This window comes from Prionailurus bengalensis, chromosome D4 (assembly GCF_016509475.1).
Source record: "Prionailurus bengalensis isolate Pbe53 chromosome D4, Fcat_Pben_1.1_paternal_pri, whole genome shotgun sequence".
Taxonomy (NCBI): domain Eukaryota; kingdom Metazoa; phylum Chordata; class Mammalia; order Carnivora; family Felidae; genus Prionailurus; species Prionailurus bengalensis.
This window is the reverse complement of record NC_057359.1, coordinates 88,241,802-88,259,465: the sequence shown is the minus strand read 5'-3', so window position 1 is coordinate 88,259,465 and position 17,664 is coordinate 88,241,802. Positions and strand designations below refer to the sequence as shown.

The window sequence follows — 17,664 nt, the reverse complement described above, 5'->3', positions numbered from 1 at the left end:
CTGGCTCGGTTTGCCGTCCGGGAAATAGCCACTTCTGTTCTGGTTTCACTCAAATCTCTCTCTTACACGCGCGCACACACACACACGCGCGCACAAGTCTGAGAGCATCAGCTGAGAGGTCTGTGCGTGGCCTTCGGGTAAACCCTGCTGAATCACACGCTTCCAGCCCCGCAACCTGGCATCCTGTCACAGGCAGCCAAGGAGCCTTGGTCACAAAGCACCATATTAGCCGCTTGGCAAATTCAGCTTGATTTCGGAATTCCGTTAGCCGGGTCCCCTCTTTTCCACCCCCTCCCGAGCCAGTCTTGTCTTTGTTTAATTGGCTCGAAAGCAAGGCGGGGGGGGGGGGGCGGGGGGGGCGCGGAATCTCCTTCTCAATTCCTTGGCTTCTCCCTGGTTGTGGAATACATTTCTCTGTCTTTATGGTCACAGCCTCGTTGAAGTCAAAGCACTCGGGGACCAACAGCCTAGCCGCAGCTTCTAACGCGTAAGCATCTGTCTGGAAGCTCGCTGTTGATATTTTCTGCTCAGATCGCAGGCACGGAGGACAGATAGGAATCGTTTCTGAAGGGGGATCGAGATGTCAAAATCTGCTCCTCCTGCCAGATTGGAAACAGCTGGCACGGATTTATTTGCACGCTGGGAAGCCGGTGTGGAGATCGGGGCGCGAGCTCTCCGCGGACTTTTCTGCGGTCACCCTCTAGATGTCAAAAGGCGTGACCAGACTTTCAGAGGGAAGGGTCCGGTGGGGGGTCGGGGGTGGGGAGGGGGGAGGATATATGTTTTAATGTCCTGTTCACCCACGGTCTCTGAGGAGCCAGATGTCCCATCTGTCACTTGCTGGGGATGGAAACTTTCGGCCTCGGCCTGTGTGCAGAAATGGGAAGAAAGATCAGGGAGGAAAGCAGTGCCTTTGACGGGACATGGGTGACAGGGGCGCTTGTCCCTGTGTTTTACGAAGGAAGCAGAAACTCCAAACTTCCTTCAGACTTCAGCGATGCCACCGACCCTGACGGTCAAGTGGAGAATCTGTCGCAAAATGGGTTTCTCGTGGATTCTCGCGGGGGTCAGAGGTACTTCTCCGCCTCCTTCCTTCTCCTTCTGCCTCGCTCTCTGCCTTTGGCGGAAGGCGGCTGGGCCGGCAGACCTGGAGCGGGAACCGGTCTGTGGGACTTGCCTTGGCGGTTTGCATGCACTGATTCTGCGACTCAGCTGGGTGTCGTGGGAAAGGGCTCCACCGATTTCATGAAGACACATGCGGACATCTGCAGCCCCCGGGGTCTGGGGGCATCTTTCCTGCAGGCTTCGCTCGGTGTCTGTTTCCCAGCCCTGCCGCTGGCTCACGCATGTTTGCATCTGCAGGGCGCCGCACCGGAGGATTTCAGCAACCTCCCGCCTGAGCAGAGAAGGAAAAAGCTGCAGCAGAAAGTCGATGAATTAAATAAAGAAATTCAAAAGGAGATGGACCAAAGGTAGAGTGCAGCAGCGTGACTTACTGAGAAATTCAGGTTCGGGGGCGCCTGGCCGGCTCAGTCGGGGGGAGCTCGCGAACGCTCGGTCTCGGGGTCGCGAGTTCGAGCCCCCACGTTGGGTGTAGAGATGACTTAAAAAAAAGTCGAAAGAGAGAGAGAGAGAAAGAAAGAAAGGGAGGAAGGAAGGAAGGAAGGAAGGAAGAAAGAAAGAAAGAAAGAAAGAAAGAAAGAAAGAAAGAAAGAAAAAGGAATTCAGGTTCAGTTTGGAAAGACAGGAAATCCTAAAACGGGTTCAACATAAGTGATTATTTCGGCCGCGTGTTTTGTCGCGGAGAGTCTCCTGGAGGACTTCAGTACCGATCAGGAGAATTCTTTTCACAAATAGGTTTTATTCTGAGTTTGGGCAACAAAATACATAAGATTATTTTTTTTTCTATATTTCTGCATTAAAAAATTTTTTTTTTACTTCTTTTGAAGTAACGTCTACCCCCAACGTGGCGCTTGAACTCAACAACCCCGAGATCAAGAGTCGCACGCTCTCCCGGCCGAGCCAGCCAGGCGACCCTTAAATTTTGTATTTCTTTCTAGGTGTTTTAATTTTAATTCCAGTAGAGTTAACGTGCGGTGTCGTATTAGCTTCAGGTGGACAATGTGGTGATTCGACAGTTCATATTTTACGCAGTGTTCATCATGATCCGTGTGCTTTTAATCTCCTTCACCTGCTTCACCCATCCCCCCCACCTTCTTCTTTTTTTAAATCGTGACTGTATAGCTGAGGGTTGGTTTTTTAAGTTTATTTATTTTGAGAGGGAGAGAGGAGGGGGAGAAGGGACAGAGGGAGAGAGGAAGAATCCCAAGCAGGCTCCGCACTGTCCTCGCAGAGCCTGACACGGGGCTTTGTCTCACAAACTGAGAGGGTGACCGGAGCCGAGATCAAGAATTAGATGCTTAACCCACTGAGCCACCCACGTGCCCCAGAGCCAAGTCTCGTGTACAAATGAGGAAGAGAAACATGGCGTGACTCTAGCCCCTCCCCCTTGCCCCATGTCCTAGCTTTGGGTCCAAAACGTGCTTGTTTTTCTCCCTGAGGTTGAATGACAGTCAGCCTTCCCAGAGGTTCTCGCGTCTCCGTATCTTGTTACGGAACATATTGACAGTGTCTAGAAAATAAATCACAGTACGCCTTACACACCGCCAGCCGTCAGGGGGGTGACGGTTGCTGACTCTTGACCAGCTTCTGCCTCCCCTTCCGGGGTTCCCAGTTTTCGGAGCTGTTTTGCAAGTTCCTAGAATCGTACCCACAAAAAAAAAAAAATGGAAGAGATTTGATATCTGTCTTCCCTTGTGCTTCCCACGTTTATCACCTGTACATCTTTTATATCACGTAGGGGATACTTGCTACTAATCCCGATTGAAAAACCACTTTGTTAATCGTCTCCCACCTTCTAAAATCCTCCCTGAGTGAGTTAGGCGAGTCACTGATCCATCTGAGATTTGAACTTGAGATTTTCTAAAAGATAACTTGAGATTTTGTGCTCTGCATGTAGCCCAAAAGTGACTCTGTGTAATTTGAACGATATGGAAGCTGGGATTAAAATTCGGTTATGCAGGGGCGCCTGGGTGGCTCAGTCGGTTGAGCGTCCGACTTCGGCCCAGGTCATGATCTCACGGTTCGTGAGTTCGAGCCCCGCGTCGGGCTCTGCGCTGACGGCTTGCAGCCGGGAGCCTGCTTTGGATTCTGTGCCTCCCTCTCTCCCCCTGCTTGTGCTCTGTGTCTCTGTCTCTCTCTCTCTCTCTCTGTCTCTCTCTCAAAAATAAATAAACACTAAAAAAAATCGTTTTTAAAAATAAAATTTGGTTATGCATAAATCAAACAATTGGTAGGTCAGTACAGTTAAAGTACATGCAAAAGAAAAGTAGCTGTTTATTTATTTATTTATTTGCCTCTGGTAAAGCAGCTCCTGAAAAGTGGGTGGGTTTTATAAATCCTGTTACGCCATATAAAATGTAGCAGCACATATAATTACCTTCGCTGCTGTTTTATATTAGAAATACACCTCCTGAAATGAAAACCTTGTCCCTGTACTTTTTTTTTTTTTTTAATTTTTTTTTTTCAACGTTTATTTATTTTTGGGACAGAGAGAGACAGAGCATGAACGGGGGAGGGGCAGAGAGAGAGGGAGACACAGAATCGGAAGCAGGCTCCAGGCTCTGAGCCATCAGCCCAGAGCCCGACGTGGGGCTCGAACTCCCGGACCGCGAGATCGTGACCTGGCTGAAGTCGGACGCTTAACCGACTGCGCCACCCAGGCGCCCCGTCCCTGTACTTTTAATTACACGTGGGACCAAATACAGAAAGGGTCATCGGTGTATATAAGCCAGTTAAACCTCATGCCGTTTACTATGTGAGCAGTTGTGTTCTGTCCGAGAGTAGGAAGTCAGGACTCAAGTATCCGAGATGACACCGGACGCTGTCCAATAATTACGTAGAAAATTTCCTCTGCCACTTGGGTCATGGCCAGGGAACCTGGTTAACCTTTTAACCCCTCCAGCAGCCTTGCTGGTAATTAGGCAAATCACATTTAAACCTTCACTAAATGACTGTTTAGTGAGCATGTACTGTGTACAAGGAAATAGCGTAGGCGCTGAGGATAAAGTGATGAACAAACCCTATGTCATGCCGCTGACATTTGTGTGTAGAAGACGACAGAAGACAGGATTAGTCAGAAGCACAAAGTTGATGGTAGATTTCATTTAAAATTTTTTTTAATGTTTATTTATTTGAGAGAGAGACAAAGCTCTAGCAGGGGAGGGGCAGAGAGAGAGGGAGACACAGAATCCGAAACAGGCTCCAGGCTCTGAGCTGTCAGCACAGAGCCCGACGCGGGGCTCGAACTCACAGACCGTGAGATCGTGACCTGAGCCGAGGCCAGATGCTTAACTGACTGAGCCACCCAGATGCCCCTTTTCTTTTTCTTTTTTTTTTAAATATTTTTATTTATTTTTGAGAGACAGAGCACAAGTGGAGGAGGGACAGAGAGAGAGGGGGACAGAGAATCCGAAGCAGGCTCCAGGGCACCCCTAACACCTGTAAGATACAGAAAGGTTGAAAATAAAAGAATGGAAAAAGATCTGTCATCCACTGATTGGCCAGTGCCGACCGAATGAAGACTGACTTTCGGGCCAAAAAACCCTCTAACTATTCAGCTCAAGGAGGATCAACTTTATAACAATAAATACTTCGAGTACCAAACAGCTCAGTTAAATCCGTAGGACCAGATGACCTCAAAACATAAACAAGGTTTTGCTCTTAACCCTTGGACATCAGTGTGTACAAGAAACACAAACACATCGTTGTAGGGAGAGATTTTTTTTTTTAATGCTCTTCTGTCCGTAACTGACAGAACAGATTTAACACGTTCGGGGCAGAATATTTAAATGATAGGATTGATCACATTGACCCAGGACACGTCTATCCAATGATTGCATGGTACGCATTCTTTTCAAGCACCCACAGAACATTTCCAAAAATTGAGCACATCCTGTTTTCATGAAGCGAATCTCTACAAACGTCCAAGGGGAGACCGCATTCAAGGTGTGCTCCCTGAAGCCTGACATAAAGCTGGTTACCAAGAACAAAAATTTAGAAATTCAGAAATGTAGCTCTGAATAGCTCAGAGACTAAAGAAGTCATACTCGGCACTGGGAAATATACAGAGCAGAACTGAACCTGAACGCACATTCTCCGAATCAGCTACTGGGCTATCACTAAGGTGATACTCATAAAAGGAAACTTAGAGCTTTATGATACATATTAAAAATTTAAAAAAAAAAAACGCTAAACATCAGTGAGCTAAGTATCCATCTCAAGAAGTTAGAAAAGGGGGCGCCTGGGTGGCTCGGTCGGTTACGTGTCTGACTTCGGCTCAGGTCACAATCTCACCGTCTGTGAGTTCGAGCCCCATGTCGGGCTCTGCGTTGACAGCTCAGAGCCTGGAGCCTGCTTCGGATTCTGTGTCTCCCTCTCTCTCTGCCCCTCCCCAGCTTGTGCCCTCTCTCTCTCTTTCTCTCAATCATAAATAAATAAACTTAAAAAAATTATTTAAAAAAAGTTAGAAAAAACACAGCAAATGGAACCAAAGATAAATAGAAGCCAGGAAAGAACGTAAATTAGTTATGTAGGGGAAAAAAAGTACGCCCTCAGCAAAGGGGATCGACAAATCCAAAAGTTGGTCCCTTGAAAAGATGAATGAAATTAAGCTTCTGGAGAGACCGATCAGGAGAGAGAGGAGGAAGAGAATCACGTCAAGTCTCTTGAGAAGATTTGCAGAGAAATCGGGCTGTAGCTGGCGGTGTAGCCATGAAGCCAAGAGAGGAATTGCGTCCAGGTGGACGCTACAGTTTGCCGTCAGGACACGTATTCATCTCGCCGGCATTTATTGAGCACCTACTGTGTGCCAGGTATGGGCCCGCCAGCGGGGAGATACCAAATCAATGAGAGCTGGAGCCCCCAGGGCTTCCTCAAAGAGCTTCTAATCGGGTAGGAAGAGAGAGACGATGAACGAGAAGCATGATGATAAATTATGTCGTGCTGGAAAGTGACACATGCCATGGAAAAGAAGGAAGTGGAACAAAGTGAGGGGGCGGGGAGTGCAGGTGGATGGAGGGCTGTTCTGAAGCTGTGGCCTCAGGGACAGCGAGCAGTGGGTGCCCTCAGAGGAGCCGCGGGACGGCTGCGCTCAGATGTGAGGGGTTGGGTAGAGGCATGGGGAGGATTTGTGGGCTCGGGTCATGATCTCACGGTTTGTGGGTTCGAGCCCCGCGTTGGGCTCTGCGCTGACAGCCCGGAGCCTGGAGCCTGCTTGGGATTCTGTGTCTCCCTCTCTCTCTGCCCCTAACCCACTCGCATTCTGTCTCTGTCTCTCTCAAAAATAAATAGACATTAAAAAAAAAAAAATTGAGGGGCGCCTGGGTGGCTCAGTCGGTTAAGCGTCCGACTTCGGCTCAGGTCATGATCTCGCGGTCCGTGGGTTCGAGCCCTGCGTCCGGCTCTGAGCTGACAGCTCAGAGCCTGGAGCCTGTTTCGGATTCTGTGTCTCCCTCTCTCTCTGACCCTCCCCTGTTCATGCTCTCTCTCTCTCTGTCCCACAAAAAAAAAAAAAAAAAAAAAAAAAAAATTTTTAAATTTAAACTATTTCCCATGACTCAGAATAGGGTTTGGTTCATTGGTCTGATGTCGTATGATGGGTGTAGAGTGTCTTTTACGGAAGCTCCTTAAAGTTGGCCCGCTACCACCTGCAGAGTCACTTGGGTTAAGCTTTTAACATCCTTTTGAAAAAATTTGTTAATGTGTATTTATTTTGGGGCGCAGGAGAGGGAGACACAGAATCTGAAGCAGGCTCCAGGCTCCGGGCTGTCAGCGCAGAGCCCGACGCGGGGCTCGAACTCACGAACCGCGAGATCGTGACCTGGCTGAAGTCGGACGCTTAACCGACTGCGCCACCCAGGCGCCCCTTTACAGAGTTTTAAAGAAGGAAAGCACGCCCCGATGCTCCCCGCCAACCCAGACGTTACCCAATCTTCCCCTGCTTAACCTTCACACGGTTCCCAGGGCGTCAGGAGAATACACTTAGCTCGTGACATTCACCTTTCACCGTGTTCCGCTCATGCTTGGTTTTTTTCACCCCCCTCCAGAGATGCCATAACAAAAATGAAAGATGTTTACCTAAAGAATCCTCAGATGGGAGACCCAGCCAGCCTGGATCACAAATTAACAGAAGTCAGCCAAAATATAGAAAAACTGCAGCTAGAAGCCCAGAAATTTGAGGTATGAAAAAGCTGGGGTTGAAAAGCTCTGTTGAAAAAAAAAAAGAAAGACAGAAACAGAGGGAGGGGCGGGGGGGGGGCGCGGTCACAGTGTGTCTGGAGATTCAGCCAGAGGTGTCGGGGTGGGTCTCAAGGGGTGGGTCTCGAGTTGTCAGTTGTCGTAAGAGGAAATGGTCGTGCACTGAGCGTTCGGCCCCTCAGCACGCCCTCGGTCCGTTATGTCTCCTAACGCCGATGCCGATCAAAGTCGTATTGGGATCCACAGTACTTTTCCAGAAGTGCCTCCCTTAGTTGATCCTGCTTCGTTTTCTGTTGGTCATGGAAACAACTGGAAGAACGTAATCGTCCAACACCGCCGGGAATCAAAAAAAAACTTAAAAAAAAAAAAAAAAAATCAATTCCAATATGTTGTTGTTCTTTCAAAGGCCCCGTTATTAAAGGGTTATGTCCGTGAAAACCGGGAGGAGACACAGGTCAGAAGTGAGTGGGAAATACAAATAATAAATGTTTCAAGGACCGAGAGAGGAGCACTCAAAGGCTTCTGTTGCCCCCAAACGTGAAGGCTACAAAACACGGAAAGATACATTAGTAACCGATCGTTCCCGTCAGAATAGGTGATTTGCAGCCACGAAGGGTCAACGGGGGCGTTTTTAAAATTCTTCCTGGAGCCCATCCATCAGTTGGTACTGTTTTTGAGTCTCTAGAGCCTAGAAATGTCCTTTTCTGATCACTTTCATTCTCGCCCCTCTCTTACCCTGTTTCAAATGTCGCCGAGGGCAATTTTTTCTACTTTGGATTTCCTATATGTATGTTTCTTCCCTATTCAAGAGAGCGATACTCCCAAAAAAAAGGAAGCGTGGCTTTCAAACTGAGTCACTGCTTACGTGGGGCAGGGTCCTCCTGTTTCCCCGTGTGACCTCGAGGTCACAGAATTTTGGAACCAGAAGGAACTGGAAGCAATGCATCTGAAACCACACGGCTGTTTGCAAAAAGCCCGAGAGTGTGACGCGGTCCGGTCCCGTGTTCTTTCCGCCCCGTTGTCACAGCTGCCTCAGTGCCTTTGCTTCTACGTCTCCGAGGTGAGGCGAGCTAGAAGCGGTGGTACAGCCAAGTGCAAATACACTGGAGGGACCCCCCCCCCGCCCCTGTCGCCACCCCTCCCCCCCACGGAGTCCTTCTGGAGTCTCAGCTTCAGTGACCATCGGGCAACCCCCGCGTGGGGCCGTAGGACTCCACGGTCGGGCCCTGAGCTGAGCTCAGACCAGGGCCTTCCGTCACTCTTGCTCGCAGGCCTGGCTGGCCGAGGTGGAAGGCAGGCTGCCAGCGCGCGGCGATCAGGCCCGGCGCCAGAGCGGAATGTACGAGGCCCAGAACCCGACCACGGTCAACAACTGCGCTCAGGACCGCGAGAGGTACAGTATCTCGCTTGTGTTCGCTTCCCGATTCTGGAGGCTGGAAAGGAGCATAAGGTGGTTTCTTGATACCAAAGCGCCCGTGGGGCCTGAGCCGCCCTTTCGCCACGACTCGGGTCCCTGATGCCGCGTGGGGCGGGGATGGACAGGCAGGGTGACCCGAGATGGTGTTCGTTAGCGGGGGACGGTGGGGGGTGGGGGGGCGTGTGTGCAAGCACGTTGCTCGCACGGTGGCAGAGTCTGAGCCCTCACCGGGGTCGGTCGCTATAGTTGCTGTGTGCTTTGCTTTCTTGAGCAGCCCGGATGGCAGTTACACGGAGGAGCAGAGTCAGGAGAGTGAGGTGAAGGTGTTGGCCACGGACTTCGACGACGAGTTTGATGATGAGGAGCCCCTGCCTGCCATCGGGACTTGCAAAGCCCTCTACACGTTCGAAGGTGACGTGGGCCCACGGGGTTCCCCGCTTGCGCACGCTGTCCCTCCTCCTGCTGTGACCGTTCTGAAGCCTTCTAGATCTTTCTAGAAGATTCCTTCTGCTCAGTTGCCGTCGTCATCGTCATCATCACGTGGCTGACTGCTGTATAGTTTGCCCTTCGGTCCGCACAACCGAACAGCTTTGGTGGAGTTTACTTGCAGCAGACAGTGTGGGATGATGATGATTTTTCGTCTGTCTTTCCAGGACTTCTGGAGCCCCTGTCTTGGAAAGGCCCCGGGGGGGGCGGGGATGTGGGTGGGTGTGGCTTGGCATCCGCCCCCGGAGATCAGAGAGCAGACACAGATTTGCAGCGTTTACCAGAAGAGGGGTACAGAGTGACAGGGGGACATCAATCATTCTGTGGGGGGGGGGGGGAGGTGAGATCCCATCCTTAAGAGAACTCAGAGAACCCTCCAGGCTGCTGTACATCGGAGGGAGGGAGGGAAGGAAAGCATGGGCTCGTGCGGCTGGAGCTTAGAGGTCTTAGGAATAGGGGAATCTGAGACGAGAAAGTGGTACCTGTGCGGGGGGCCGGGGGTAAGAGCAGCGTTTGGATTTGACTTGGCAATAACGGAGGAGCTATTGAAAGCATTTGAGCAGGGTGCGGATACCTTAGGCTCTTTACTGTCACATGTGCAGGACCAGAGAACAGGGACGGAGGGTTAGAAAGACTAGCCGAGCATTGCCAGCGCGATGTCCTGTAGAAAGCTAACGAGGATGCTGTGGAAGAAGCCGTCCGAGCTCGGGTTGGTTTGGGGAAGCCCTGGAACGAAGGGATCTTACAGATTCCCTTGCCACAGACCAAATGTTGATAGTGACAAGAAAGCGCCAGGTTAAACGTTGCCGATGTTGCCTCCTTCCCACACCTCGGCCCCACCCCTACGGCACCCCCTGTAAACAGCGCCCCAGACAGTCTGCGCTCAGAACGCTGTTTGAGCCGTGGGGGCTAGACTTTGGCAACTGTCTCCCGCAAATGGTCTTGGGGACCGCGATTCGAGAGTGGGCACCGGGGTGCCGCGGTCGGCCAACCGCTCAGACTCCTGGCTGGTGGGAAGCGGGGGACGGAGAGGGGGAGGAAAGCGGAGAGGGGTCCCGAGGGTGCCTTCCTGGGGTCCCCCTGAAGTGGGAAGGCAGGAGGAGGAAGTCGTGGTTTGGGATTTGTGTTATTCTTCGTAATAATAACATAACCGTGAGCCCGGCGGTTCAGGTGCCAGGGCAACAGGGAGGTGGACGCAGATCGCAGGGAGAAGTGGAACCTTCGCTCCAGACAAGAACCAGAAAGGGAGAAAGAGAAGTCGGGATGTCGCCTGGAAAGGGGTCATCAAAGCCTTGGGCCTTCTTTGTCCTCCGCAAGAGAGAGGAAGAGCGGCGCAAAGAGCCCCCCTCCCCTTCCCCGGGGAGACACCTGGCTTCCCCGGAAGGAGGGGAGGGCTCTCCCTGGAGGAAATGGAGAAGGGCCTTGGGGGGAGGGCCTAGAAGCTTCTGGAGGGAGGAGGCCTCGGAGGGGAACGGGCGAGGGGGCGGGTGCCGGTGTGGCTGGCTGTCCTTTCTTCACGGCCAGGCTCCCCTGCGTGCCCCACCAGGATGGCGCGAGAAGCCTAAAATGCTCTTGATCTTGCTTCCCCAGGGCAGAATGAAGGAACCCTTTCAGTACTTGAAGGAGAAACGCTGTACGTCATAGAGGAAGACAAAGGTGACGGGTGGACCCGCATCCGGAGGAACGAAGAAGAGGGTTATGTCCCCACTTCGTACGTCGAGGTCTATTTGGACAAAAACGCCAAAGGTGCCAAGACTTATATTTAATAACAACTTTAAAAAAAAAAAAAAAAAAAAGTTGGCGTGGTCTCGTCCACAACTCTGGCGGTTACAGGCAGTCCTTCAAAGTCTCCATGGAGGACACCCGCGTGCGTGTTGTCGCTGGGCCGGGCGCGGTGGGCACGTAGGCGTCTCACACCCGGCTTTCCCTGGCTAGTTTTGACGGTAATCAAGTTTCGCTCGCTCCTGAAATATTATGTGGAAAGCTTCCAACTGCCCCCTTACGATGCTGTCGTTTGCAATCCGCAAACAGTCCTGCCTCCGGCAGTTACCTGTAGGCATCCAGAAAAACAAAGCTGCCCTTCTAGCTTCTCGTCGACGTTTCTGAGTTTAAAACGTCCGCGCGCGCGTCAGAGGGGTGCCGTAAGACCTCAGCCCTCCTGTTTGTAGCATCTGTGTCCCGTTGAACTGCCCTAGGACGTTCCGTTTTGTAACTTAACACGTTGAACTCCGCAAGTTGGTCAGTTCGATCTTGCAGTCGTCCGCTTTGGAAGAAGTCAGAAATAAAACCTCCCCCTCCTGGAGGAAAGAGTGAGGAGATTCCCATGTTGGTACTAAGAAGTGTGTCTTTTTTCCTTAAACACGTTTAAGATCGCGATTGGTTTCTTGTGATGAGCCTGTCACGGCTGCGTGATCCCAGACAACCCACTGAAACCCGGAAAAGCTCGGTTAACGATTAACCAGTTGACTTTGCCATCCTCCCTCTGCGGTTGACCGAGCCCATCAGATGCCCTGGTGCTGTTCGGATAACTTAACAAAAATCAGTGCGTTTCTGTTGGAGACTTTGTGGCAAGCGGGGGGCCGTAGGCAGCTCACGCTTCCCCAGGTGGGGCCATAAATAGAACCTGGTTCGCCACCAGCTGCCTCTTACACGCAGACCCCGGCTAATCACTTTTCAAAGGTGTTTTGTTTTAGTTTAATCCCTGGCATTCTTTAAGACCCAAAATAGGAATTTACGGACAACTGTTTGAGAATTGCTCGCTTGTTTTGTATAATTAACCATGGCCGGAGTAAAATAAAGCGTTTCACCGTCTTGAAAGGAATCTGGGTCACATGGGGATTTGCATTTTTCAAATTGGCAAGATGGGTAGTGAAATTGATCACATGCGGAGACGGGTACCGAGCCCAGTGCCTGTCCCCATTTCAAGAATCTACCCTGAGATCCCAGAGAACCAGCTCAGAATAAAGGGGTCAGGTTGAGGTTTCCCTTTTATTTGGCTTCGAAAACCATTTCATGTCTTTCCTACTTTTAAATGGGAAATCAGCTCCTGGTTTTTACGTTGTGAGCTCCTTTTATAAGCTCGAGTCAATTTACAGCTGACTTTACCAAAAAAAAAATTTTTTTTTTCATAATAAATACGGCTGATCTGAAAAGCAACCGCAGCTCCTGGGCGGGGGCAGCACCTGGCAGGAGACAGGAGTGCTTTTGCTGCACATTCTAGCAGAAAGCACGGACCCAAGCGCACGGGAGACCCCAGATACTAAAATCCAAGCTTTCTGTCCGCTGCTGGACTCATTTCCGGACGATGAACTGCTTGCGGGAAGCAAATTAAACATTGAAGAAGTCTTAAAATGGCCAAGACGTTAGCCTTTTGAAGCCTCCCTTGGGAAGTATGACAGGGCATGAATTCTTTTTTTTTTTGTTTTTTCCCCCTTATGGTTGTGCAGATTTGATTCAGAAGATGGCTCAGTTGGTTTGCGGCGGGGGGGCCTGGCGGCCGGTTTGGGCGTGTAAGTGAATGATCACGATTTGCAGCTGTGTGCCCCAGGCCCTTAGCAGAGGCCGCCACAGGATCGGGGACAGCACAGTGACACTTTGTAGCTTTCGGTTAAGCCGGTCAGCGCAGCACCGGGTGTTAGAAGAAATCCCGCAACGATTCTCAAAGAATCAGGATGCCCATTTCTGCCCAGAGTGTAGACTCTGGTTTCCACTCGCCCAGTTAATCTGCTACAATAGAAGACAAGTCTCAGCTTGTTCATGAAGTTTTCTCCTTTTATTTTAGAGGCACACTTAGAGGTGACTAGTGTATACGTAGGGGCCTGTCTTCCCCACCTGGTTTCTAAATCTGGTCGGGACCCCCAAGAACACCCTTCCCCACTGCACCCCCCCCCACCCCCAGCAAACCCATCCCAGCCTGTGGACTGCTGCTTCCTGACGCCCAGAACTCAAGCAGCTGTTTTGTGCCTGTGCACTTGTGTGTGTGTGTGTGTGTGTGTGTGTGAGATCTACTATGTGACTATTTAATGATTGACAAGATATTTAGACTAGAGGAGCGTCCAATGGGTCCGTTGGATTGTGACTTAACCTTCTTTTATGGTTTGGTTTTTTTTTTTTTTAATTGCTTTCTGTTAAATATGCCCGTAATCCCCTCCCCCCCCCACCGCCCCCCCCCCACTATATTTGTATATACTGCAATTTAAGAACTAAAAGGATGCTAAGAACTCAAAGGATGCCTTGAATTCGTTGTTTTACTGTTTTACTCTTTTGTCTGTTTGTTTTATTGGTGATTCTGCTGCCTAATGACCTTTTTTGTTTTTGTAACCGCTGGGGAAGCCGGAAGGATTAGGTCCCCCTGCCGGCTGCCTCCTCACTTGAGTTTATTGTAGACACTTGGGCTCTGAGTAAGTTTTGTTTGAATGCGGCCAACATGATTGTCTCGCTCTCCTTACCCTAAAAGAAAAGAATCTGTCTGGCACCTTTCAGCTGTACCCTCGTATCTGCCTCTCTAATAAACGTATTTTTCTCAGTGTTGTGTATTTTAAATGATTCTTCACCTTTCCGAGAAAATTATTCTGTGTAATACGGGTGTTTAACTCTTTGGTCTTCAGTAACGGGGAACTTTTCCGGCCAAATGCTTTTTAAAAATCCTGCCCTTCCCCGCCCCCACCCTTTAAAATGATGCCACCTTCTCTGTTTCCTGCCCTGTGTGCTCCCGAGGGCTTCCAGAATCCGCCTCTCTCTCTCCCCTCCTCTGCCCCCTCAAGATGAAGAACTTTCACTGTTTATTGCTGAGTCAACATTAAAGTGACAGGTTCTCCTTTTCTCGCCAAGATTTTACGCTTTTGTAAAGCACAGAGAGTGTCAGCCGGGGACAGAATCCAGGACCGGGCCTTGAAATGCCTCGCGCCCTCCTGGGAACCTGGTCACATTTTTTTTCTTCCCCCCCTTAGAAAGAGGGGGGCGGGGCGGGTGGGGGCAGCGTCGCCCATGCGGGCCTCTGTTCACCCCTGCAGGAAAGGCGGGGTCCCCAGGGAAAGTGGGATGTGAAACCGTGAAAGTTCCTTATCTCAGACGTGCCCTGTGGTGACAGCCCCACTGTTCTGAAGCTGTCCCCCCTCCCGGGTGGTGCATTCTGAGAAACAGAGTGGCCCCCCCCCCCCCCGACCGCCTGCCTTCCTCTAAACTGTCTTTTTCTTTCTTTTTGTGTTGTAGATTCCTAGAGGCCTCGGGGAGCCTTCCCAGGAGAAACCCTCCGGTCTGCTTGTCTCCACAGGCCTGGGCGCCCGCGCTGGGCTGGACCGTGGCCCTGGACATCTCAGCCTGAAGTGACATCCCCCCCCCTACCCCGTCCCCCCCCCCCCCCCCCGCCACGTAGCTGCTTGCCTTTTTCTTTTTCTTTTCTTTCGACAGCATGCCCCTCGTGGCCCTGCTCCTTCCGTGGCCCAGTCCGGCCACCTCTGCGGGGAGCAGGTCTGTCCCTGTCCCCACCACACACAGGGCCACGGAAGGCAGCTAGACACGTGTTCCCCCCCTCCCCGGGCTCCCGCCTCGGCCCTCAGTCTACCTGGAGCATCCTGGCCCGTCCATGGTTCACACTGTGCCTTTCGTGAAAATTTTGCCACTGGTCGCCTCCCCCCCCCCCCCCCGCCCCGCCCGGGAGACTAACAAAATCTGGACGAGGAAGGCCAGGTGTGCACCAGGTAGACTGAGCACCCGAATATCACGGACGTGTTCCCGTGTCCCGACTCTGTTGAGTATTCAGTGGTCCTTTTCTGGTTATGGGTCCTCACCTCGCCCCAAACACTGGCCCTTGCAACAGGTCATGGCCCGAGAGCGGCCACGGTGGCCACGGGGGCACGCACACGCATGCACGCGCGCACCCCCCCCTCCGTGCACGCTCAGCGCACACGTGTTTTTATCTGGGGCCCGTGCTCAGTGGCCTGGAAAGGTCTGGACTGGACGTCCTATTCCAGCCCGGGGGCCACACACAAAAGCCTGCATCCGCCCGCCTTCTCCCTGTCGTCTCCCTCGTTAATGAGCACTGTGGACCCTGGCGCTTCACCAACGAGGGTCTCGCCTCGGCGTTAGCTGGTCGCAGGGCGAAAATTCCCGTCTTTCCACGAATTCCGAGATGTGCGTCTTAGGGTTTTAGCGCTTTCCTCACCAAAGACCCTGTGCTGCCCGTGGCTCCGGCTTCTGTATGTTCTCACGTGTTCTGCAGGCCACGGAGACTGGACTGCGTTTGCCTCTGGAGCGAGGTTTCCCGCCCCTTGCGGATCCTTGGGGACGACGTGAGGCCATGTAGCCTGTGGCCACCCATGCCTTAGAGCAGCGCAGCGTTCCTTTTCTGGTGCAGAAACAGTCGGGAGAAATCACTGGCTGGGAGTGTCTGTGGACGAGACCCCATCCGAAGCCCAAGAAGGAAATCGGGCCTCTTTCTTGTCTCGTTTGGCTTTCGGCAACTAGGCGGTCGCCTCGAACCTCCTCAATTTTTCTCGACATTTACGAATCTAAGACCAGGGTGTCTTCTGGGAGCCGAAGGGACAGGGACAGGGACAGAAACGGGCAGGTGCTAAGGGCTTGGGCCTGTGTCCAGCGGCCCCAAAGATGGTTCCTCTCAGCAAACCGGGGTTGACCAGACGCCTCCCTCAGAGCGGCTCGGCGACTAGAAACTTCCAGCAAGCAAACGCCCGGGGTTGAGCAAGTGAACCGAAGTAGCTTTGGGTTTAAAGGCGAGCCAGCGAGAGAGCATGAGCCGCCCCCCTTCTGTCTCTCTGTCCTTCTGTCTGTCTGTCCCTAAAGGGGGCTACGCCCTTGGCTTGACGATCACCTGCCGGAGAGGCTGCGGCCACCGGCTGTCGCGAGGCTGCTACCTTGGCCGCAGGCCTCCGGTCCCCACGGTGGCGGCGCACCCGTGGCCAACTCCTCAGTCTCGCGAGAGGGCCGGCTTGGCACGTGACCCGGAAGCCAGGCGGCCAAAGGGCGAAGCGGGGGGGACCGGGGCTCCCCTGCGTCCCTGCAAACCTACAGGTGCGCGGTTAGTCCGGGCGGCCCCGGGGGCTCCACGGGCGGCTTCTCCAGCCGCCGGGTGACCAGGTGTCCCCAGGACCTTCTGAATCTCACCAGGCCAAGCTGACCACTCTCCACCCCACAGAAGACGCTAATGGTTTTTTAAAATCGATTTGAGAGCCTCGGTAACGCATGTGCATTGCATCTTTCCCATCCCGGGTCAGAACAGATTCATTTCTCGCCACATAGGGGATACGGTAGAAGCTGCAGTGATTTGTCCTTTTCATGTCTGTTAAACCCGATATAGAATATACTCGTATCTTGTACCCCCTGCGCCTTCCCCTCCCCGCCCCCTTCCTTCCTTCTGTACCACCTGCGTCCAAAAAAGAATGCATCGTAAGCACTTCTCAGCGTTCGGCGTGGGGTTTGCGCTGTGAGGCCGAGCTCATCAAAGGAAATAAGTTATTATGTGATAGTTGAGACGTATCGTTTACGCTGGGAGTCCTACCGGGAGCTCATCTATCTGTTCTTACGGACGCGTTCACGTAGGGTAGAGACGCGGAATTTCCGACCCGCTTCCCGGCCTCCCCGCCCCGCACCCCCGATGGCTGTGGTTTCCCTGCCGATGCTAGAATACTGTTGTCTGTCGTAAGAATGACTAAGTTTTAAGGAGCCTGCCCTGACAATGACCTAAAAACGAAACGAAAGACAGGAACCTGTCATTTACCCCGTTTCTCCTTTGCAGGATAAAAAGGTATGGAAAGCCGTAATGGGATTTTCCTTTGGGTTTTGATGGCGCTCGCCTCGAAGCTTCCAGGCTCTGAGGCTCAGGCCAGATGAGCTGTAGCACAGGGGCCCCCTAATGCCTTCTGGTGACATCTGTAATTACAGGAGAAAGTTTACTGAACGTGGAAAAAAAAAAAAAAAAGTTACATCGATGCTAAGTATTTTTCCAGAAATCTTGGTTTCATACTTCCTCATGCCTCTGCCTCCTTGTGCTGCTTCTATCATTAAGAAAACAAAAACAAACTTACTTAGAGAGTGATCCAAAATTCTATTTTAACCTGACGTTGAGCACCTTTAAACTTTTTAGTTTATTTGTGCGCGTGGCACTAATTCTAAGCTTTGGAGGCATCTCAAGTGTTGTAACGGCCCATTGCCATTGTGAAGGTTCTGGAACTGCCCATTTGTCTCTGGAGATGGAATTAAACCAAATAAAGTGCTTCCATTGGAAGGCTTATATTGACCTTGTAACTATACGTTAACCCTCTTAAATGTTAAATAAAAGTATAACCTCTGTTACGTTGTCACGGGACTGTTTTTGTACTGGCGGGGTGACCCGGGTCACGGAAGCAGGCAGGGCCCCTGCGCTGGGGGAGGAGGCGGCTGGGCCCGTCCGCACCTCGCTGATTTACTGTGTGAACCCAAGACGAGTC

General features: G+C 51.8%; 1 protein-coding gene across 28 annotated transcripts in view; it reads left to right on the top strand.

Moving 5' to 3' along the window:
- The window catches only part of FNBP1 (formin binding protein 1), a 140,613-nt gene extending 123,086 nt beyond the window's left edge, over positions 1 to 17,527 (top strand). For 10 of the 28 annotated variants that reach the window (XM_043566444.1, XM_043566439.1, XM_043566431.1 and 7 more), the window contains 5 exons: positions 1,363 to 1,472; positions 7,167 to 7,299; positions 8,589 to 8,710; positions 9,006 to 9,145; positions 10,811 to 13,745. In XM_043566444.1, the coding sequence (XP_043422379.1) occupies positions 1,363 to 1,472; positions 7,167 to 7,299; positions 8,589 to 8,710; positions 9,006 to 9,145; positions 10,811 to 10,986 (681 nt within the window). In that variant the 3' untranslated portion in view covers positions 10,987 to 13,745. Of the gene's footprint in view, positions 1 to 1,362; positions 1,473 to 7,166; positions 7,300 to 8,588; positions 8,711 to 9,005; positions 9,146 to 10,810; positions 13,746 to 14,431 lie in introns of those variants that run through there. The other 18 variants (XM_043566455.1, XM_043566445.1, XM_043566440.1 and 15 more) reach the window with 3 other exon arrangements.
- Positions 17,528 to 17,664: the final 137 nt, after the last annotated feature.